The 24,610-nt window shown below is 43.3% G+C and overlaps 2 protein-coding genes across 2 annotated transcripts; both read left to right on the forward strand.

The window, feature by feature from the left end:
* Positions 1-896: 896 nt before the first annotated feature.
* xpc (xeroderma pigmentosum, complementation group C) lies at positions 897-9,986 on the forward strand. The gene is made up of 14 exons (XM_041845955.2): positions 897-1,443; positions 4,657-4,926; positions 5,087-5,195; positions 5,361-5,445; positions 5,638-5,795; positions 5,964-6,084; positions 6,384-6,473; positions 6,562-7,377; positions 7,456-7,616; positions 7,875-7,956; positions 8,132-8,263; positions 8,362-8,531; positions 8,635-8,728; positions 8,973-9,986. Exons 1-14 carry the CDS (start codon positions 1,335-1,337, stop codon positions 9,303-9,305), a joined length of 2,730 nt encoding a protein of 909 aa, XP_041701889.1. The 5' UTR covers positions 897-1,334; the 3' UTR covers positions 9,306-9,986.
* A 2,957-nt stretch (positions 9,987-12,943) lies between these two features.
* On the forward strand, positions 12,944-24,384 carry arih2 (ariadne homolog 2 (Drosophila)). The gene is made up of 15 exons (XM_041845954.2): positions 12,944-13,086; positions 14,410-14,890; positions 15,282-15,349; positions 15,468-15,540; positions 15,759-15,900; positions 16,317-16,438; positions 17,836-17,945; positions 18,094-18,211; positions 18,315-18,365; positions 18,526-18,547; positions 18,715-18,866; positions 19,457-19,600; positions 21,427-21,495; positions 23,523-23,633; positions 23,824-24,384. The coding sequence occupies exons 2-15, from the start codon at positions 14,630-14,632 to the stop codon at positions 23,893-23,895; spliced, it is 1,515 nt and encodes a 504-aa protein (XP_041701888.2). The 5' UTR covers positions 12,944-13,086; positions 14,410-14,629; the 3' UTR covers positions 23,896-24,384.
* The last annotated feature ends 226 nt before the right edge of the window (positions 24,385-24,610 follow it).

Below are 24,610 nucleotides of genomic sequence, written 5' to 3' on the forward strand. Positions count from 1 at the left end.
TTTAATCAATTTTAGAATAAGGCTGTAACGTAACAAAATGTGGGAAATGGGAAGGGGTCTGAATAATTTCCGAATGCATTGTAAATGGAAAAACCGAAACCTGTAACAGCTCCATAATGATTTAATAAGCCTACATGTCCCGATTATTTTTTACTACAATTTGTATTTGGCCTTCATTAAATAGTATCCACTATTGACCCTCAGCCACAACCACAAGGACATGATAGTTAACTGAGGAAATACATAAAGGTAGGCTAAATAAAACAAAACAAAATGGAATGATATAGTTATGTTCACTACCGATAGTTGCTAATAATATTTAACATACTGTAGGCTATAGCCTACAAATGGAAGGAAACAGGATAAGTCATGGCATTTGATTAAAACATTCTAGAGAGCACAAAGGTTAAATTTGGCGTGACTATTTGCCTTGTTATCCAATTTGGCTTGCGTCTCCAAATTGCCATACAGGCACAGCATTTCATATTTCACTGTGGGAAAGGGGCAGGCCGGGCAGGTGCGCAAAATGAAAAAAGCTCCCGCTTTAATTTGTAAAACTTTCATAATTCATATCTCGAAATTCATAATATTTTAGTCACTCTTATCATACTTTTTTCATACTGGTCCCTCGTGTGAATCGAACCCATAAACCTGGCGTTGCAAGTACCATGCTCGACTAACTGAGCTACACGTGACCTTCGGTCTTGCGTAACCATACCAACTGTAACATATCATACTAATGACTGTCCTGGATTTACATTTATTATGTTACTTCTAGCCTATGAGACCAGGCTGCCACTTGGAACCTGCAGGTTCGCTCGACCTTATTCATGGTTTCCTCAGTCTAAAGGAATTAGGTCAAGGTCAGAATACATTATATCTGCAGACACACCTCCGCCACACCTCAATTTCTTTGATCTACATCCCAAACGTATATCTGGCTGGCACTGGCATTTCCCCATGCTTAAGTTCAAGGTCCGAATAAGCACAAAGGTGCATTAAAACGGAATAAAGCGCGTTACTCAGGACTGAATTTCCATCCGAGTGAACGGAAAAATAATAGGTCTACCTACACAATGTTCCTGTTGCGCTTTCTGGAGCGCCAACGTTTGGGGAATACTGATGGTGGACACAGCGCGGAAGTGGATACGGATATGACGTTTTCGGACACAATCATGTATTATGAAAGGCTCCGTAAAGTTGTGTTGAATAACAACGGTTTCTAGGCCAAATTACACAACCCCAGGTGTGCATGGTAAAATAAGTCATTCACGATTCTGTCTGTAATACTATTTAAAAAGTACACAATTACCTTTGGAACGACGCGAGCGAGCATGGCCAAGCGTAAAGAGTCTGCAGACACAGCAGTGAAGATAGATGCAAAGAAACTGAAGCAGGTTGCAAAGGGCAAAACTGGAGGACTAAGAGCCAAAAAAGACCAAGGTAAATGTATCCAACTAGTTACAACACCCAGCTAATAGCTATCACTGAGCAAATACTTATAGGAAAAACCTATTGAAGATGTTCTATCTTGCGATTTAGCTAATTTAGGCTACATTGTGACAAGATGATACCATCAACGTTTACGTACAGGATGGAGTATACAAACAAAGAAGAACATATTCGCTATATATAAAAGGGGGTACAACAAACTACCGATTAACGTTATACAAAGTGAAGACATACACGTCACTGTTTTTAAAGCTTTCTTATTCGAAGAATGTAGAATGATAATGTACTGCTCGATATCCTTCTAAAAAACAAGAGTGATTTTTGTATTAGTGAATTTACATTTATTAATATGACATTTTACCAGTAACACAATTACATTTTAAGAGGTGAAATTGTTTTTCTTTATCATTATTATGGTTAAGGAAACCGAGCAGCACATTCTACCATAATAAAACGTCATCAGTAATATTATCAATTAAAAATCTACAAATATCTTGCCATAATCTTTTTACATGTAGGCAATACCAAAAATAAATGCTGAACTGTTTCTGGATGCTTATCATGAAAAGTGCAGTTCTTGTCAATGTCTTTTTAAAGTTTCTTCAGGTAATGATTCGCAGGGTAATACATGGATAATTCCGAACGAGACCTCTGACCTTGTTAACAATTAGGGATTTGTGTGCTAATAACCAAAACTTTTTGCAACAAATATTATTGACAAATGTATTCCAGTAAGTTGTGATATAAGGAATAGATAAAACATCCCTTTGAAAAAAAGCACGCAGATCTATTATTGTTCTGAGGGAGCACAAAGGTTACATTTGGCACAACTCTTTGCCTTGTCATCCAATTTGGCTTTTGTCTCCAAATGTAATCCCTGCAAGTTATAAAACCATACAGGCACAGCATTTCATACTTCACTGTGGGAAAGGGACAGAGTCATGCACAGACCTTTCAGGGGGCAGGTGCTCAAAATGAAAAAAGCCCCCTCTTGAATTTGTAAAAAACTTTCATAATTCATATCTCGAAATTCATAATATATGGAATGCCAATGTAGCGGAAATTTGCTATTTTTCCAACTGGATATTAAACTGGACTAAGCAAGGGTATCTCAAGAAGGTGAGGTCTGGTTACACCTCTAAACAGCATGAGAGTCCCAGATGAATAGCATCAGACTATGGCGAACTGTAGGTGTAACAGGGATATTGTAAAGAGATACAAATCATTCATAATTGAGTAACAACCCTTCTGCGTTACGATGTTGCAATTGCATCTCATGTCATAACTTCTGCTTCAAATTTGTCACTGATGCGTTTCAATGGGCCAGCATCTATCAGTTCCATGTTTTGACAGATTGTGTGCAGGTGCATCGTCTTGCATGGTTACCATTGTGGATCAACTGTCTGTCTGTACTTGGCAGCATATAAAAACGTGTTTACGATGGATCTGAGTTGGTTGTGTGTTTTGATTTTCTGCTGAATTAAACTCTGCAGTGGTTATTTCTATACCACACAACTTTCATAACAGCAGCAATATATTCATGAGTTATTTTTCCTCAAGACTCTTTATATGGGTTTAAACAGAGATTTTAGGCAATTTCTCAACATAATGGCATGGGTTTGAGCCATTATATGAGGTGGCATGAAAACAAATCTGTGATTCCTCACAAAACCCAGACCAAAACAGACCATGATTTGGGGGATTTTCACAAAATGTAATCAATAGAATAGTCCTCTGGAGGAAGGATTGTTGACATATATTTGACATTTGTATCTAAAAGCATAATGGAGAAATAATTAATACAAGTTGGCATATTTAAGACATTTTGGCCTTACCCAGGCCTCCTTTAAGGCTACATAATGTTTCAGCTGTAGACGCTACAAAGCAAAAATTGGTGGCATATGAAGCTTTACAGCTTGCTCTGTAATATGAGTCGTATTTTTATTTATTATTTCAAATATAAACATGAATATAAAAAATATAAAATGTTGATTTGGCTAATTGTTCTATATATTGTTGAACATAATATAATCTACGGGCTTATCAAAGTTCCAGAGTGGGATCTCTGCTAGTTTTAAAGTTATGGCCCCTTTTAATACAGAGAAATTGGCATAGTGGGAAATGTAACTATTCACAGCCTTCCTTTTACTTGTATCATTGCACATCCTGCAAATTACCAGCAGAAGGCGACCATTTTGAAATTTTTTCACAATCACTCTGTTGGTAATGCTTACAAATAGGAACATAATTCTAAAAGTAGCAGAGATCCAGTGGTGGAAAAAGTACCCAATTGTCATACTTTAGTAAAACCTAAAGATACCTTAATATAAAAGGACTCAAGTAAAAGTGAAAGTCACCCTTTAAAATACTACTTGAGTAAAAGTCTAAAAGTAGTTTTAAATATACTTAAGTATCAATAATTTCCAATTCCTTATATTAAGCAAACCAGAAGGCACAATTTTATTGTTTTTACGGACTCAGACATAATTTACAAAATGAAGCATTTGTGTTGTGAGTCTGCCAGATCAGAGGCAGTAGAGATGACCAGGGTATGTTCTCTTGATAAGTGCGTGAATTTGACAATTTTCCTGTCCTGCTAAGCATTCAAAATGTAACGGGTACTTTTGGGTGTCAGGGAAAATGTATGGAGTAAAAAGTACATTATTTTCTTTAGGATGTAGTGGAGTAGAAGTTGTCAAGAAACCCCCCAAAATGACTTAAGTAGTACTTTAAAGTATTTTTACTTAAGTACTTTACACCACTGCAGAGATCCCACTCTGGAACTTTGATAAGCCCGTAGAGTATATTATGTTCAATAATATATTGAACAATTTGCCAAATAAAAAATGGTATATTTCCAATATTATTCTATATTCATAAATTAATGTAAAACGTTTTTAAAATCAAAATACTAATATTACAGAGCAAGCAGTAAAGCTTCATATGACACCAATGTTTGCTACGTAGCACCTACAGATGAAACTCTATGGATTCTTAAGGCCAAAATGTCATAAATATGCTCAATTATGCCTTTGGATACAAATGTCAAATATATGTCAACAATCCTTCCTCCAAAGGACTATTCTATGGAATAAATTTTTTTTGTCTGAGTTTCATGAGGAATCACACAGCAGTGGATTATTTAAAGTCTTTCTCTCACTGTCATCATCTTATCATGACCCATCTTTTTTTCTACCCTATCAGAGAATGGGGAGAAAACGGAGAAGCTTCAGAGAAAGGCCAAGCCCAAATCCCGTCTCTCCAAACCTATAGTAGAGGACACAACTGCAACCAACACCAGCAAATACTTCCAGGACAAGACTCCAGTGAAGGAGGAGCCTGCTGATATGACTCCTGAGAGTGATATCATCCCTCCTTTTATCAGAGCCAGAAAAGACACAGTAAAGCTTGTGAAAAAAGAAGAAGATGATGATGAGGACAGTGAGGAGGATGAAGACTGGGAGGAAGTGGAAGGTGATAAATGAATGAACGCTAGTTTTGATTGTACAATGTTTGTTTGCATCACATGTAGACTTTACATCTGTGTAGATTAAAGTTATCTGTATGTAGGCCTATGACGGCTCTGGTCCTTGCTCTGTGTGTGTGACTATGTGATATTGCTGTCTGTCCTCAGAGCTGGCTGAGCCCTTAGGTCCAATGGAGCCAGTAGAGCCAGCCCTGCCCTCACAGCCTGTGGAGATAGAGATTGAGACCCCAGACATCATCCACAAAAGGCAGAAAAGGTGAGAGATGGTGGAAGATGGCATGTTAGAACTGGCAGCCTGTGTCCTTTGGAAAAGTAAGTGCTGCAACCTAGATAATACAGTCAGACTGTAGGAAAATTGCTAATTTTATTCCAAGATGGAAATATGAACAATCAATCATTTACCATGACAACCTGACTCCAGGGAGAAGAGGAAGGCGGAGTTTGAGACCTACCTCCGACGCATGATGAACCGCTTCAACAAAGACGTGGTGGAGGACACACACAAGGTGAGCACACATACACATACACGTGTAGTGTAAGGACCTCCAACTGGCCTAGCTCACAGACTGTCATGATACGTTCACCTGCTGATAGGGGAATCACAGAATGGCTGTTGTCAATTTTTTAGCCCTAACATGTTCTCTTCTCATTCGAACACTGTATTCTTACGATACCGATTATTAACATCTCTCCCATAGGTCCACCTCATGTGTCTTCTAGCCAATGGGATGTTCCGGAACCGGTTGTGTAGTACTCCGGACCTGCTGGCTATCAGCCTGTCTCTGCTGCCCACCCACTTTGCCATGGTGGCCAAGGAACGCATTGACATCAGCTACCTCTCTGGCCTGCTCAAGTGGTGAGGAGGGCCTTCAATTTGTGTGTGTGTGTGTGTGTGACTTTAACTGTGTGAACTTTTTTCTCTGCTTATTCCTTGTAGCATGCTAAACTATGGTTACCCTTAACACCTGATTAATTCAATCATCCCTGGCAATGTTGTAAAGTAATCCTGGTTGATTTTGTCCAGGTTTGGGGCGACGTTCACACTTAACCCGGAGCTTCCCTGTGAGGAGAGGCCGGACCCACAGGCCCTGCTGGAGAGGAGGCTGGGCAGCGTCACCGCTAGAGACCACCAGGAAATGACACATGTGAGTGGCAGGTATCCTGCACACTGAATGCACCATGCAGAAATGTTTGTTCATGTTCCCCTGTTGCATAAAAAAATATACATATATGCAAATAGAGTATGTTTTTGAGAGATGACCACACTTTCCATATAGTTTTGAATCAAAGGTTAAACAGTTCGGGCTCTTATGGTATAATATGTTCTCTCTAGAGAAATCGGGCCTAACTCAGTTTGCCTTGATGGTACTCAACTGAAGCCTGTTTTAAATCAAGTGTTTCCTAACCTTGTCCTCTGACCCCTGTGCTTGTCTGTTTCCTCCAGCTGTTCCTGTTGGTGCTGAGGTCGTTGCAGCTCTTCTGTCGACTGGTGCTCTCTCTGCAGCCCCTGTCACTGAAGCCCCCGTCACCCAAGGTACAGCATTGGGTTTGCGTGTACACACTTTAAGGTTAAGTTCACAGGCTCTGTGTGTGTCCTTATCTGATCCAACTCTCTTTTTCAGAGCAAGGCCAAGAACTCAGGCAGCCCGCATAGGAACAGTCCATCGCAGAAGAAACCTCCCAAAGAGAACCCCTCAGAGCCCAAAGTCTCCCCAGGTACCAAGAGACCGGCAGGCGGGAAGGCCGAGAGAGGAGGGAAGAAGGCAAAAAAGAAAGAGGCAGGGGAGACGAAAAAAGGTGTGTCGGTGGGACAGAAACCCAAGAACTCCAAGCGCCGCAGCATAGCCTCGAAGGTGAGCTACAAAGAGGAGAGCAGTGAAGGGGAGGGGCCCAGCGATGGGGAGGAGTTCCAGCTGACCAATGAGGAAGACAGCGAGGACTCTGAGGGAGGAGCCAAAGCCATCAGAGCCAAGAAAGGAAAAGGAGGTAAGAGCAAGGGCAAGAGTACAGCTCCACAGAAAAGAAGTAGTAGAGGCAATAAGAAAGTGAAGAGTGAAGAGGAGGATGAGGATTGGGAGGGAAATGAAGAGGAGGGGGAGGCAGAGGAAGAGCAGCGGATGAAGCGGGGCAAGAGGAAGGAGGGGAAGGGTGCAGACGAGTGGCTGGAGGTGTATCTGGAGAAGACTGGGTGCTGGGTGTGTGTGGACGTGCTGCAGGGGGTGGGGCAGCCTCAGCTGTGCTCCAAGCAGGCCACCCATCCCATGACCTACGTGGTAGCAGTGGACGGGGACGGTCACCTGAAGGATCTGGGCAGCAAGTACGACCCCACCTGGATGACCTCCACCAGGAAGCGCCGGGTGGACGAGGAGTGGTGGGAGGTGACGCTAGAGCCTTTCCTCGGCCCCGAATCTGAGAGGGATGTCCAGGAGGATAAAGAGGTGAGGATGAGATGCAAATTCACACACCTTCATTTGTACAGCTTCTCATTTATACACTCCCCTCTCTCTGTGCTCTAGCTCCAGGCGAAGCTGCTGGACAAGCCGTTGCCCACATCGATAGCAGAGTTCAAAAACCACCCCATGTACGCCCTGAAGAGACATCTACTGAAATATGAAGCACTCTACCCCTCCACAGCGGCCATCCTGGGGTACTGCAGGGGAGAGCCCGTCTACTCCAGGTAAGCAGCACACATAACCGGGATATTACAAATTTGAGATTTTTCATAACTGATTTTGAATGCAAAGAAGTAGATAGAGGGCTGTTTAAAAGTATAACTTTGTTTCGAAGCAGAGTTCTTTTTTGGGGGGAGGTAATGTAAATGCATTATTATGGTATTCATAGAAATTGTTTGGTATCCAAAACAAATGTATCTTCTTTGATTGTGAAAAGCCATGAGAAATACAGTAGTACTTATTTGCATCTGGGATCTCCACAGAGACTGTATTCACACACTACACTCCAGAGACACCTGGCTAAAGGAGGCACGCACCGTCCGTCTGGGAGAGGAGCCCTACAAGGTGAGCAGGGTCGTGTTCATTAGGGCACACCGTAGCAAAACTCACTCTCTCACTCTCTCTCTCTCTCTCTCACACACACACACACACACACACACACACACTCTCTCTCTCTCGCACACTCTCTCCCATACACTTTCTCTCAACCTCTCTCTCTCTCTTCCTCTCTCTCTCTTAGATGGTGAGAGGGTTCTCCAATCGCTCTCGGAAAGTCAGGATGGCGTCAGAGCAGAAGGACAAAGATGACCTGCCTCTGTTTGGTGAATGGCAGACAGAGGAGTACCAGCCACCAGTAGCTGTAGATGGCAGGGTATGATTACTTTCTAATGAAACTGTGTGTGCATGTAGGTCTACTGTATGTTGCATTTTTATTAACCATTGAGTTAAGTATGTGTTTGTTTTCTCCAGGTGCCTCGTAACGACTTTGGCAACGTGTACCTGTTCAAGCCCTGCATGCTGCCAGTGGGCTGTGTCCACCTGCGTCTGCCTAACCTCCAGAGAGTGGCTAAGAAGCTGGACATGGACTGTGCCTCTGCTGTCACTGGCTTTGACTTTCATGGTGGCTACTCTCATGCTGTGTAAGCTTTCCATTGTGTGTGCAGATGCATGGTTGTGTAATTGTTTGTTTCTGATATGTATGCTTGTTGTTACATAGTTTGTTACGGTGTGTTTATTTTCTAGAACTGATGGCTACATTGTGTGTGAGGAACATGAGGAGATCCTGAGAGCAGCTTGGGCGGAAGACCAAGAGATCCAGAGACAAAAGGAGAAAGAGGTGAGTTATGGTGTGTCTGAATGTGTTTGTGAAAAGCCTCTGTTTAGCCACTTCGCTCAAAGCACACCTTTTGCAACTGCCGCTGGGTATTGTACAGTTGTATTGAATAAATACATATTTCATGCAATTAATCATATCTTTATGGAGGTTTGTTTTTAACTACAGTGTATTACAGGCATAATCTTGTTTGTTAGGTTAGTGCTTCTCATATTTCGCTCACATATGTCTTGTGAATGTTTTCCAGAAGCGGGAAAAGAGGGCAGTGACTAACTGGACCCTGCTGGTGAAGAGCCTGCTGATCAGGGAGAGACTACAGCGGCGCTATGGGAAGAAAGGCCCAACAGCCGGAGGAGGCCTGGACCAACTGAAGAGCCAGGATAGGGTAGGGGAAGAGGGTCTGTCATCTGAAGAGGAGGGGGAAGGTGGGCCAAACACGGCTTCTGCCACACTGGCACAGGCCTGGCCCCAGAACAGACAGGAGGAGCAGGACAGTGGCACGAGGGGAGCCTCCAAAACAACATCCAACCGGGAGAAAAGGGGCAAGCAAAAGCACCTTTTCCCCTTTGAGAAAGTATGAGATGAGATCATCCAACCCAACTCTCTCTGACTCCCATACAGTCGTATTCTTCATGTTGCCAGAACAGATCAGAAGTAGGTCAGACAGACAGGCATCTGTTCTGGGTTCCTGCTGTGTTACAGGAGATGTAAGTCATTGTAATCCCTGTGGACCAAAACAACAAAGCAGCATGGTGTTGGTGTAGCACATGGGGATGCCTGAAGTGTCCCCACTAGCTAGTTTTTCGTGTGGCGCCGACTGGTAAGACGCTTGAGAATGGCAGTCACGAGTGCTAGCAAGGCAGAGGTCCTGGGTTCGAGCCTCGGTGTAAACCGAATCGGGAGGAAGTGGTACTCGCTAAGCTAGCAGCGTGACAACCTTTACACTGGCACAGACTCAAACCTGCACTGCTGTCGGAGGTGGAACCTCGATGTAAACTGATTCCGTTTTTTTCACACACCTTTTCACACACTCCTATCTCTTATCGCTCCTATGTCTCTAGACACACTCATCTCTCTACGTGTGTGGGCATGTGAATGTGGGAGCTCAGTTGTCTGTCTCTACTATTAGTAGACTGTTTTTTATCCAAAGTATTTTTCTAAGAATTGTTATAAAAATAAAATAAATTTCTCTGAATTATTGTTATATTACAGCTTTGATGTAGTGTTAAAATAATGGAAATAAATAGCAGATATTTTGGGACTTATTAGTTTGACCCAAATGGAAGTGTTGACTCATGCATTTGTGTCATCATCAAGCTGCCCAAACTACAAACTCAGACATTCACAACCAGATCAATTTCATCATCGTAATAACATACTGAGCACAGATGTTAATTGTGTAAATCATGTTCTGTCTCATAGCAAAAGTATGTTTTATCCTTGAGGCAATGGAGCCAATCAGAGATTGTCAGAGACAAGGAGGGAGTTATTTTACGCAGGCCTGGGTTGAACCGGGCAATGGCCCGTCACATCATCGGGTGAAAGCGGGGAGGGAGGAGAGCTCTCCTCAAATCGAACGGTAATCTGCACTGCTCGGTCATGTTGTCAACAAGAAACATACATTTGTTTTCCATAAAATAAATGTTTGAATTTTCAAACTAGTTTTCATTAGGAAGGCAGATAAAGCGTTTTTATCAAAAGCAATCACTTTTGCATGGGAAAACACAGAATCCTACTAATAGAGCTTGCCAGCTTGTAGTCCTGAAAAACGGAAATGATTTACCTCTGGTTTATTCAGCCATGGCAAAATCTATGAGGAAAGAATAGGGTTTTGGAATAAACTGCAAAAATAAGGTCTGAGGTTAAAACAGGCTTGTTGTTTTATGAGATAATATCAGTCAGTTATCATGACCTTTATGAATTATTAAGCCTTTATGTGTGTTATTACATAAATGCTTAAAAATTCACAAAAAGTGACATTAGCTGATGAAGATTATCTTATAGAACAAAACGTATAAAATCTCCTAAGCCTGTGTTTACCACAGACCTTCTTTTTGGCATTTATCCAAAACAAAAAATCTATTCATTTTCCCATAGGCTTTGTTCAACGAACCATGGCGGAGTTAGTGCCTACAAAAATATGCCATTACTATTGCTTTCTATTACTACACATGCTTAATTACGTCACTTTTGTTTTGAGCCGACTTCGCCATTGGACAGAGTGGGGCTATTGGCTCACGCCCGGGAGGCAGCCCGGTTCCAAATCGAATGCAATCAACTTTCAGCCGGGGCAAATCACGCCTATACAGGAGCCCGGGTGAGATTAATCGAACCCCCCTCAAGGATTACCCAGGAGGTCAGGGCTTTCTAACACGATCCAAGTCCCAGTGTATGTGACGCCCGCCATTTGGTGCAACGCAGACCCAGTGGAAAGCGTGGTGAAACAGAAGACACTGTCTGTCCTGATGAGTTTTGATGCAGGCTTTACCCGACAAAGTCATGTTAGGATGTGTCAGTTATCCCGTGAGAGCTTTAGTCCTGAACCCATTACGGTGCTTTAGTTGCCAAGCTTATGGTCATGTTGCAGCCGTATGTAGGAGGGAGATTCCTAGATGTGAGAAGTGTGCAGGAGGGAATGAGACAAAGGAATGTGTAATATAGGTGGAAAAAGTTGTGTTAACTGTAGGGGTACCCATGGTGCTGGAGATCAGAAGTGTCCGGTGAGAGAAAGGCAGGTTGAGGTTGCCAGGATCAGAGTAGTACAGAAGGTGTAGTATGCTGAGGCAGTGGAGAGTAGTAGAGGAAGATAGGTCCAGGGTGAGGGATCCTAAGAGGATTCCTGTGAGTAGGTTGAGGCCAATAGAGAGTGATCGGAATAACGTGCTTCAATAAGGTTGGCTTCTTAGCGTTCATAGCCGTGGTTATCAGCTGTACCGCAGAAATGGAACGTAAATCACAGAAAATAGATGTTTTGGTGGCAGCTGCAGAGAAGCACTTGGGTGTATGAGATTTTACCGCAAAAGAGTTAAAAGGTGTGTTGAATGATAGTGTCCTGTCCTCCCAGGCTGTCGGTCAGATCAGATAGGGCCAAGTAGAGGAATAGTGGTGAGGTTTTAATGGGTGTGGGGTTAGTTGGTAGGGACATTATTTCTTCCCCTTCCCTTTTTGTGTCACAAAGTGTAATGAATTCATACTCCACAACAGTAGGGGGAACACAGGGCTAGATGAGAGAAATAGATTAATAGGGTGGCCGTGACCGGCCTCACACTACAGTACAGTAGGTGGCGGTGTATGCACCTTTCAGTTGGTTGTGATCTGCCAATAAAACATTTAAGAAGAAGAACGCGATCCAAGGACAGACTGTCACTGAGCCACAGCCAAGAATGCACCCTCATGATTACACAGGCATCAGATCTATAAATATATTCCCAGCCACTCAGAGAGAAAAGTCACGGGAGAGTGTTGTTGTTGTTGATTTCTGCCAGAAGTTGTTTAAACCAGACTGATCATATGTCAGTGTCAGTGTGTTCCACATGTAGGCTATGTATTTTTCAATTTCATAACTTTTGTTAATGTACTGTTGATGCAGTGTCTGGCCAGAGCCAGTTCTTAAAACGTTGTTTCATGGTGTCTATGGATTGCTCCTACTTGTTAGAAGAATGTGTTTGTATTAGAGATGGACAAATAATTAAAATGTAGATTAATGTGTTAATTCCCCAGAAACTTCTGTCTGACAGTGGGCTGATTCGATAATGCTGAACCGCGGGGCACCGGTTGACGGACAAGAGCGGTAAAAGAGGAGCGGCCATCTAAAATCGAACAGTAATCTGCGCTGCTCAGTCATGTTGTCAACCAGGCAGCATGGTGCATTGTCCAGCAACATACATCTCTTTTCCATAAAATATATGCTTGAATTTTCATTGGGGAGGCAGATAAAGCATTTTTGATCAAAAGCAATCACTTTTGCATGTGAAATACAGAATGCTACTCATTACTCCACTTGGTTAATTTAGTCACTTGTTTTGAGCCGACTTCGCCGTGGGCTATGAACGGGGCACCTGGCTCATGCGGCCCGGTTCCAAAACGAATGCGATCAACTTTCACCCGGTGGAAAACATGTTTAACCGGGACCCGAGTCAGATTAATCGAATTCCTTCAGTCTATTTCCGTTTGGGTCCCGCCTTGACGAAAATAACTGTCCAATTGTTGTCATCATCGCTGGAGACACGGAAGTGACGCAATTTGTGAATATCAATGTACTTTTCTGTCTTCCGCTTAACTGGCGATTTTATCAGAATTGGTCCTGGTACGTAAAACCACTTTTGGCTTCATTTGCAAGGCGACCGAACGCGGTCTGGAAGGTAAGTAAAGGCCGCAGTACTTGGTGGGAAGGGATATGCCAACGATAAGGCATATTAGTTTGTTAACGAGCCCCAGACGGCCTTGTTTACATGATAATCCCCGGGCTAGAGTGTGTGAGAGAGAGGTGGCGGCTGGGGGTGTCAGCGACTCGTTATGCATCAGCTGTGGTGAATTCCGGGGTGGAACAATGGAACAGCTGTTTTTTTACTTCGCCTATGTCTATGATAGCGTATTTTATGGATGATTAAAATAATTATTTGGAAAACTGCTCTGTGTGTTAACCTCTACTTTATTACTAGGTAGTTATGTTGTTAACTAACGTTAGCTAGCTAAACCGTCCTTAACTCTGGGAAATTGGCTAGGCTAGCTTTATTGAAGCCCAGCCATGAGCCAGTCATGTTTGTGTATTCGGCCAGAACCGACTTCATTTGATTTATTCCACTGTAATCACCTAGCTACGTCTATGATATCATGTATGTGTGTCACCCTGCATAAGTGTCTATTTATAGCATGGAGGGAATGCGAACAAGCGTCTGGCACTGACCTGGGGCCAGGTCGATATTGCAAGTCACATATTAAACTCCTGGCTGCCTACTGTGGTGATCCATGGCATTATGTTCATGCCACAAAGTCCATCACAAACCGTAGAACAGGAGCAGATTTCCGAAATAGAGCGACAATCACGTCACCTCCCACTACGTGGAGGTATTTTATTTATTTAGAATGCGATACTTTAGTTGGCTGAATAATCACGGTTTTCTTATTATGACTAGCTAGTCTGTGTGTATGTCACGCGGCTGCTCCTGTGCCTACTGTCCTAGCGCCTTGTCAGGACGGGAAAACATCGTCACGTAATCCTTTAAACCTCTGCATTAAGCCGCTACCCGTGCTTTGTATCCCACACGTGTTTACATACTGTTTGTCTAATGTACAAGAAAGTCCCAGGGGTAATGGGAGGTATTTGTGCTTTTCCGATCTTTCTGAAGCCTTGGTTGGAGAAGTTTTGGTGGCTCTCTAATCAGTGAATCACACAAGTGGCAGGGTGTTAGAGCAGACTTTTCTGTCTTGTCTTGTGCAGGGAGAGACCTTGACTTTATGGAGTACTGTAGTTCCATTGACCTCCTGAGTACAGAAGATTCAGACGATTGAACATCACACCTGGCAAGCCAACTTGTGTCCCTGACCCAGTGTTCTTCTTTATCATACAACTTATCATTATAAATCTCCTCAAACACTCAACCATTATCAAGTATTTTTTCTCGAGCTGAACCATTATCTTTATTTCCCACCCTCCCCTTTCATCCCTCACTCCTATCCTCCAGTTCTTCGTCTCCTTTCAGACCATCCACCTCGACAGTTCCTCATGAAAGACGGGGAGTGTAACTTCTTCTGCTTCTTCCGCTGCTGCTGAGCGGTGTTCGGCTAGTTTGTGGAGCAGTTTTCTCTGGGAGCTGTAGTTCCCCAGGTGCCGGTGGAGCTGACGGCCAGAGAGCTGTCAGTCAGTCCCAGAGAGAGAGAGAGAGAGGGCGTCTCTGCCGGGGAATGTCTGTGGACATGAACAGCCAGGCCTCCGACAGCAATGAGGACGACTTCGGGGTCAACTCTGAGGATGAGGATGACGACGGGGGTGACGAGGACGACCAGGGGGACATAGCCGACTACTACGACGGCGTGGCCGGGGACATGGAGCAGCAGGGGGCCGACTCGTTCGACCCAGAGGAGTACCAGTTCACCTGCCTCACCTACAGGGAGAGCCAGAAGGTGCTCTGCGAGGAGGTCAACAGTATCGCCGCCATCCTGAAGGTTTGTGTTGGGCTAGTCTGAGGGGTAATTGAGGTAGATGTTGTCATTAACCCCATATGTAGGATCAAATGACCATACCCTCAATCTTAACCGTAGTGATTAGGGGTGTGCAAATATCTGACCCTGGGTTGGGGGCCAGGTATTCATTCTCATGGGGAGGGGTGTGCTTTAACCTAAATTGAATGGGGAACTGTAATATCAGGCCATATCAGTGGCATGGTCACATGACATCTAGGTATCTGAGGTGCCTATCTTTCCTGTCTCAGTAGTTATCAGTTTAAATAAGTAATCAATGGAAGTACTTGAAGATAAGGGTTGGCTGCTGACTCCTGAGAACAGCTGTATTGATAAGCTTGATTCTCCTGATGCTTATGCTTCTCTCTTTGGACAGGTTTTACCTGCTGTAGCCAAACTGGTCCTTGTGCACTTTCACTGGCAAGTGTCACAAATACTGGACAGGTATACACACACTAGTTCAGTCATACTCACTCACTTGTATTTTCATACACATGCAATGCAAATATTCAGATAAACTGGTTCATATTTAATTTCTGGTTGCCTTGTTTTGCCTTTTTAGATACAAGTCCAACTCATCTCAGTTGCTGTCTGAGGCCCAGGTCCAGCCCAGCAGCACCTGCAGATCAGTTCCTGTAAGTACTAAGAGTGCTCTTTTGTGTGGAGTGTGTTCATAATGTATTTGGGTAAAGTTAAAGGTGGTGTCTGGAAAGGTACTGGGACTCTATGTTCCAGTTGTGTAGGTGGTCTGAACTGCTCTGTGGGTCACTGACCAGATATGGCCCTTGGGCCGCCATTTGAGTATCACTGATGTGTAATATCGGTGTATGTAATGTTTTCTTTGGGTCCCCAGACCCCTCAGTCCCTCCAGTGTGGCGTGTGTCTGCAGCTGGTTCGGAGGGATGCCCTGCTCGCGCTGCCCTGTCAGCACTCCTTCTGCAAAGGATGCTGGGAGCAGCATTGCACTGTACTCGTCAAAGATGGGATGGGAGTGGGTAAGCAGCACTGCTAGGGCTGATACGACCTGTCAGAGTGTGTCCAGAAGTCAGCAGCTTGTTGTTCCTTTGAAGATAGTGAGATGATAGGCTTTGAAGATGACCCCTGGTGAGATAATTATTTACCAGTATTTGATAGCCTTTACGTGCAATCATATTCCGATGTCTGTGTACCTTGGATGTTTTTATATTGAATTTGTCTTGTTAAATAAAAATGTGTATTTGAAATGCATGTTCCTCCAGATATAGTTTTTTATGCTCAAGGTGTATGCATTACATTTACGTCATTTAGCAGACGCTCTTATCCAAAGCGACTTACAGTTAGTGCATACATTATTATTATTATTATTATTTTTTATACTGGCATGAACTTCAAACATTTTAAATGGCGTGTCTTTCTGTGTCTGTGTGTGCAGGTATCTCATGTATGGCTCAGGACTGTTCCCTCCAAATGCCAGAGGACTTTGTGCTCCCGCTGCTGCCTGGTGAGGAGCTGAAGGACAAATATAGACGCTACCTCTTCAGGGACTATGTGGAGGTACGAGTCTCAGCCTGTCCCTCTGGTGGTCTGTCTGGCTGGCTGCTTCCAACTGTCTGTCTGCCCTCTTTCTATTGGTCTGTTCCACTTTGCCTTTCTGTCTCTCCTGCAGCTTTTGTTCTTGAACAACAAATTGTGAAAAATCGCACTGTCAGCATACACTGTTAATAATATATATATATTTTTTTATCAACCTCTTAATTTCTGTCTTTCAGCCAGTGTGTGCATGTTTGTCTGGACCTGTCTAGCAACTGAAGGTGTCTGTAGCAGTCAGTAAGGCCCAGTCTCTGTAGCAGTCAGTAAGGCCCAGTCTCTGTAGCAGTCAGTAAGGCCCAGTCTCTGTAGCAGTCAGTAAGGCCCAGTCTCTGTAGCAGTCAGTAAGGCCCAGTCTCTGTAGCAGTCAGTAAGGCCCAGTCTCTGTTGCAGTCAGTAATGCCCAGTCTCTGTAGCAGTCAGTAAGGCCCAGTCTCTGTAGCAGTCAGTAAGGCCCAGTCTCTGTAGCAGTCAGTAAGGCCCAGTCTCTGTAGCAGTCAGTAAGGCCCAGTCTCTGTAGCAGTCAGTAAGGCCCAGTCTCTGTAGCAGTCAGTAAGGCCCAGTCTCTGTAGCAGTCAGTAAGGCCCAGTCTCTGTAGCAGTCAGTAAGGCCCAGTCTCTGTAGCAGTCAGTAATGCCCAGTCTCTGTTGCAGTCAGTAATGCCCAGTCTCTGTAGCAGTCAGTAATGCCCAGTCTCTGTAGCAGTCAGTAAGGCCCAGTCTCTGTAGCAGTCAGTAAGGCCCAGTCTCTGTAGCAGTCAGTAAGGCCCAGTCTCTGTAGCAGTCAGTAAGGCCCAGTCTCTGTAGCAGTCAGTAAGGCCCAGTCTCTGTAGCAGTCAGTAAGGCCCAGTCTCTGTAGCAGTCAGTAATATAAATGAACCCATCTGTAAAAAAAAAAAGAAACAAAGGGTTATGTCAGTCCAGCAAACCAGGCAACCAAAAGTAGCTACCAAACAGTGTTTTGATTTGTTGCTAGCTTGTTAGCTGGCTAGCTAGCTAAATTATGACCCGAACAAATCAGGCTTTTGGACTGAGGCTGACTTTTGTTCATTCAAAAAATGAACACGTTACAAGATAATTATTTACAAGGCAATGGTGAGTTAAAAATAGCCAATTTATGTTTGTGAATGTGATGGAAAAAAAAGCAGTGCATTCTTTGAGAGAAATTTAGAACTTCTAGAAGCTGTCAAAGGTGAACATTTTTCAAGTCTCTGCGACAAGAAAAACGACAGTCGCATCAGCGGACTTCAGACAGTCGGCCTGAGTATAAATTAAGTTTAGTTCTGACCAATGACACTTGATGCATTTGAATGGTCTACAGACATGTCGATAGACAGACTATAAACCAGCCTTCTCTCTCTTCAGAGCCACTTCCAGTTGCAGCTGTGTCCAGGGGCAGACTGCCCCATCGTCATCCAAGTGCAGGAGCCACGGGCCCGCAGAGTACAGTGCATCCGCTGCAATGAGGTCTTCTGGTGAGACACAGATGCCAGCACATACAACTCTTACACACAGATCAGTCCACAAGTTGTTTGATGAATGTGTATCATGTCAGATAAACATATGATCATATCATTGACTCCCTGCGGATGCCCTTTCTACTATTTCTCTCTACCCTCTCAGTTTCAAATGCCGGGCCATGTACCACGCCCCAACAGACTGCCCAACCGTCCGAAGGTGGCTGACCAAATGTGCAGATGATTCAGAGACAGCCAACTACATCAGTGCACACACTAAAGATGTAAGACAGGCCACACACGCACACAAAATGAAATGCAATTATGTGTGGTTTTCCAATATTCTCCTTTGCTTTTGTCCATAATGTCGAATAATGTGTTTTTCAGTGTCCTAAGTGCAATATCTGCATTGAGAAGAATGGAGGCTGCAACCACATGGTGAGTGGTAATGGAATCCAGCAACATCTCAGAGTTGCGCCAACTGTCAGCACATTGTCATTTGCGTTAGTGTTCTCTAAATCTCTGGAGCTTTTATGTGAATGTCTGCCTTTACATGTTCTTTATTATTGTCTGACATTGCGTTTCCTCACTGTTTCAGCAATGCTCCAAGTGCAAACACGGTATTTATCCAATTATACTGCTTCTTACAGCTTAACACCGAATTAGCTTTTCTACCTATCAATTTTTCAGACGTTCTAATGATTTAACGGACTCGAGCCAAATGCGACCCATTTGACATTGAGATCATATTGTTTTTCCGTTAATGTCATCATCACTGTGTGTGTAGATTTCTGCTGGATGTGTCTGGGGGACTGGAAGACCCATGGCAGTGAGTACTATGAGTGCAGTCGCTACAAGGAGAACCCAGACATCGTCAACCAGAGCCAGCAGGCACAGGCCAGAGAGGCCCTGAAGAAATACCTCTTCTACTTTGAGAGGGTGAGATGAATACAAACACTAACATGCTACCATCACTGACGGGTACATATGACAATCAAACCTCTGCTCACACTTTGAGTATTATATGGAATTAAGTTAACCTTTCTGAAGTATTAAGCTGTGTGTAATGTGAATAGATGACATGAACTACATCAAATACCTGTGCGTTGCCAGAGTAACTGTCAATCAGGTGGCCTGTGGTTTGTCTACCACTTAGCGCCACCACCTTCAGCACATGTAATGCCAACCAGCGCCATACATTTAAAATATATAGAAAATAATTATATTAATACATACTGTGCACTTTCAAGGATAGTACATATGTTCCTCAGTCACACATACTTCCACAGAAGTAGTCTTAATGGAAGTAGTCTGCACATTATCTCTGGTACTTTTAGATTATGGGAACTCAGTCTCACATACATGTTCAATAACAACTCTGTGAGTGTTACAAGCAACAACACCATGTCAAATTAACACTGAGATCCTTCTCAGAATCACCCAGATGTGAGTTTCTTGAAGGTGTGTCTGTGATGTTTTCTTACTGTTTCTCCAGTCCAGACTGTGACTGTGTGTTTGTGTGTCTTTAGTGGGAGAACCACAATAAGAGTCTCCAGCTTGAGGCGCAGACATACCAGCGGATCCAGGAGAAGATCCAGGAGCGGGTGATGAACAACCTGGGCACCTGGATAGACTGGCAGTACATGCAGAACGCTGCCAAGCTCCTGGCCAAGGTACTACGGCTCCTCCCTGGCTCACAGTCACATACAAAGGACCAAACACACACATTAACACAGGAATATACAGTGAGGAGAACAAGTATTTGATACACTGCCGATTTTGCAGGTTTTCCTACTTACAAAGCATGTAGAGGTCTGTAATTTTTATCATAGGTACACTTCAACTGTGAGAGACGGAATCTAAAACAAAAATCCAGAAAATCACATTGTATGATTTTTAAGTAATTAATTTGCATTTTATTGCATGACATAAGTATTTGATCACCTACCAACCAGTAAGAATTCCAGCTCTCACAGACCTGTTAGTTTTTCTTTAAGAAGCCCTCCTGTTCTCCACTCATTACCTGTATTAACTGCACCTGTTTGAACTCGTTACCTGTATAAAAGACACCTGTCCACACACTCAATCAAACAGACTCTCCACAATGGCCAAGACCAGAGAGCTGTGTAAGGACATCAGGGATAAAATTGTAGACCTGCACAAGGCTGGGATGGGCTACAGGACAATAGGCAAGCAGCTTGGTGAGAAGGCAACAACTGTTGGCGCAATTATTAGAAAATGAAAGAAGTTCAAGATGACGGTCAATCACCCTCGGTCTGGGGCTCCATGCAAGATCTCACCTCATGGGGCATCAATGATCATGAGGAAGGTGAGGGATCAGCCCAGAACTACACGGCAGGACCTGGTCAATGACCTGAAGAGAGCTGGGACCACAGTCTCAAAGAAAACCATTAGTAACACACTACGCCGTCATGGATTAAAATCCTGCAGCGCACGCAAGGTCCAACTGCTCAAGCCAGCGCATGTCCAGGCCCGTCTGAAGTTTGCCAATGACCATCTGGATGATCCAGAGGAGGAATGGGAGAAGGTCATGTGGTCTGATGAGACAAAAATAGAGAGCTTTTTGGTCTAAACTCCACTCGCCGTGTTTGGAGGAAGAAGAAGGATGAGTACAACCCCAAGAACACCATCCCAACCGTGAAGCATGGAGGTGGAAACATCATTCTTTGGGGATGCTTTTCTGCAAAGGGGACAGGACGACTGCACCGTATTGAGGGGAGGATGGATGGGGCCATGTATCGCGAGATCTTGGCCAACAACCTCCTTCCCTCAGTAAGAGCATTGAAGATGGGTCGTGGCTGGGTCTTCCAGCATGACAACGACCCCAAACACACAGCCAGGGCAACTAAGGAGTGGCTCCGTAAGAAGCATCTCAAGGTCCTGGAGTGGCCTAGCCAGTCTCCAGACCTGAACCCAATAGAAAATCTTTGGAGGGAGCTGAAAGTCCGTATTGCCCAGCGACAGCCCCGAAACCTGAATGATCTGGAGAAGGTCTGTATGGAGGAGTGGGCCAAAATCCCTGCTGCAGTGTGTGCAAACCTGGTCAATACCTACAGGAAACGTATGATCTCTGTAATTGCAAACAAAGGTTTCTGTACCAAATATTAAGTTCTGCTTTTCTGATGTATCAAATACTTATGTCATGCAATAAAATGCAAATTAATTAAAAATCATACAATGTGATTTTCTGGATTTTTGTTTTAGATTCCGTCTCTCACAGTTGAAGTGTACCTATTATAAAAATTACAGACTCAAATACTTGTTCTCCCCACTGTATATAGGGCTTTTCACAATACACATTTATTATTGTTACTGAGAGGAGCCAAACCAAGTATATACCATATATATCCACAGTTTGGTTCAGGTCAGCATAATGGTGTGAAAGGGGTATCTGTGTACTTATTTGACTTACTGCACTACACTGTGCTCCTTAAACCAATAGCAAGTCGTGCTGATCTCTTATCTGCCTGTCCCACAGTGTCGCTACACTCTGCAGTATACTTACCCCTACGCCTACTACATGGAGTCTGGTCCTCGCAAAAAACTGGTGAGAATTGTGTCTGTGTGCCTGTCTTGTTCTGTGTCTGTCTGTAGTATGTCATACTTGAATAAAGGTAAAGATGCCTTAATAGAAATTGACTCAAAAGAAAGTCACCCAGTAAAATACTACTTGATTAAAAGTCTAAAAGTATTTGGTTTTAATATACTTAAGTAGCAAAAGTCAATATAATTGCTCAAAATACTTAAGTATCAAAGTAAAAGTACAAATAATTTCAAATTCCTTTATATTAAGCAAACCAGATGGTGCCATTTTCTAGTTTTTATTTATTTATGGAAATCCAGGGGCACACTCCAACACTTACAAATGAAGCATGTGTGTTTAGTGAGTCTGCTAGATCAGAGGCAGTAGTGATGACCAGGGATGTTCTCTTGAGAAGCTTGTGAATTGGACCATTTTCCTGTCCTGCAAAGCATTCAAAATGTAATGAGTACTTTTGGGTGTCAGGGAAAATGTATGGAGTAAAAAGTACATTATTTTTTTTAGGAATGTAGTCAAGTAAAAGTTGTCCAACATATAAATAGTAAAGTACAGATACCCCCAAAAACGACTTAAGTAGTTCTTTCAAGTATTTTTATTTAAGTACTTTACACCACTGCATTCTCTTAATATACACTGAACATAAATGTAACCGCAACATGTAAAGTGTTGTTCCCATGTTTCAGGAGCTGAAATATAAGATCCCAGAAATTGTCCATATGCACAAAAAGCTTATTTCTCTCAAATTTTGTGCACACATTTGTTTACATCCTTGTTAGTGAGCATTTTTCATTTGCCAATATAATCCATCCACCTGACAGGTGTGGCATATCAAGAAGCTGATTAAACAGCATGATCATTACCCAGGTGCGCCTTGTGCTGGGGACAATAAAAGGGTACTCTAAAACGTGCCGTTTTGACAATCAACACAATGGCACAGATGTTTTGAGGGAGTGTACAATTGGCATGCTTACTGCAGGAATGTCCACCCTAGCTGTTTCCAGATAATTGAATGTTCATTTCTCTACCATAAGCCGCCTCCAACGTCGTTTTAGAGAATTTGGTAGTACGTTCAACCGGCCTCACAACCGCATACCACATGTATGGCGTCGTGTGGGCAAGCGGTTTGCTGATGTCAAAGTTGTGAACAGAGTGCCCCATGGTGGGGTTAGGGTATGGGCAGGCATAAGCTACGGAAAGCAAACACAATTGTCAAATGCTAAAGATCTATACTATAATACCGTAAGCCACTTAACTGCGGGGGGATGTCCCCTACAATTTTGGCCAATGGTGCAGTTTTAGAGGTGCTCCTCTTGGCTGCAGAGACCTTGTTTACTTTTTTAAATCTTTTTTTTAAGCTAGTTTCTTGCAATTCTACACATTTTCCCATGGTTTATGCCTTCTTATGCTGTCTGAGTGACTCAAACTAAATCAATGGGGGCCCCATGCCATGACATTTTTTTTTAGAATTTCTGATTCTCCCTGACTGTCTAGTTTTTATTTAGGTGATTCTTAGTTCTCGAAGATGTTATTAAAAAATATATTGCTCCGATATCTTTTCTACATGTTTTAGTCGTTTAAGTTTACACTGAAAATGTTTAACCATCCAGAAAATAATCCCCCCCCCAAAAAAAAATTAACAATTTTATGCAGTGACGGCCACAATTTAGCAGTAACTGTGTGCCGCTGCTAAATGAATATAGGGTAAACACTCATCCATGGCTCTGCACACTCAGTTAAATTTGTAACCAAATAATTTTTCAGTATTGTGCACACAGGGTGACATTTTGCATGAGCAGTGAACAAAATACGTGAAATGGCACATTTCTTATTAGCAGCATAAATGTGCTTTGCAAGGGGGTTATTGAGTGAACGATTCTATGATACTTGCAGTCCACAAATGAAATTGAATGAAATTGATCAGGTCTTTTTTACGGGGAGGGTGCTGCTAATTGCTAATAATAAGTAATAAGTAACAAAGATGCTGTCTGTAATGAACAAGTAGCCTAATGAATGCGTTTTTATGTCATATTCAGTTTGAGTACCAGCAGGCCCAGCTGGAAGCGGAGATTGAGAACCTGTCCTGGAAGGTGGAGCGAGCAGACAGCTACGGGAGCGAGGGGGAGCTGAGTGCTAATGACAGAGGGGTAAGGAACAGGGGGAAGATATGAAGGGGGTTGGTTGGGGGGGGTACATGGATATTGAAGTATCCAGATCATGACTTCCATTGGCTGGGAGCACAGGGGAGCTGAGAGTACGTCCCTAGGCAGTGTATTAGTTTATTAGACTCTTATGTGAAGAATTGAACTGCTTCCACTCACTCTCTGTCTCTTTCAGGATCTGGAGAATCAGATGCACATTGCTGAGCAGAGGAGACGCACGCTGCTGAAGGATTTCCACGACACCTGAAGTCTCCAGAAGCTCCCTCCTTCCTCCCTCCTTCACTTTCCATCCCTTTGTCTACAGATCCCTCACACTCATCCCTCCCTCATTAAGCGCTCTCTTCTCTTTGTGTCTGCTACAGGGTCCCAAGATGACACGATTGTATCCCGTCCCTCCTCCCTTCCACCCTCCCCCCATTTAGATGTCAAGAACACCACATTCAAACACACTACACCATGAAATGAGAAAGCATGCGCACACACACATAACATGTTAACACAAACATGCTCAAACACTCCGCAAAAAAAACCACATTCTTAATTTGCCTCCCACATGATCCCCCCCCCCCATCCCTCAACCCCTCTTTCTTTATTTCTTTCATCTCACATTGTTCACCTTTTTCTGGAAATTGATAGTTAGTTCGAAAAAAGAAAAAAAAACATTAAAAGAAGACAAATGCTGTAATTTTCAACAGTTGTACATTAATACAGAAATAGTTAGAGTTTTTAAACCAGATGTCGTTTCTTTTGTATTCATTATCACACACACGGAACGACAATGCCCGTAAGAGTTGGCAAGAGAGCAGAAACGAACTGGCACCCAGGCTAGGTTCACCAGCTGGGGTGTGGTTGGCAATGGGTTGACCCAGATCTTCGAGTCAGTCCTTAATCAGTTCACCTTTACTCTCAATCAGTATACACAGACCCTTAACTTTAGGACTGTCATGCTGCTCAGATACAGG

Source organism: Coregonus clupeaformis, chromosome 24 (assembly GCF_020615455.1).
Source record: "Coregonus clupeaformis isolate EN_2021a chromosome 24, ASM2061545v1, whole genome shotgun sequence".
In the NCBI taxonomy this organism is placed as follows: domain Eukaryota; kingdom Metazoa; phylum Chordata; class Actinopteri; order Salmoniformes; family Salmonidae; genus Coregonus; species Coregonus clupeaformis.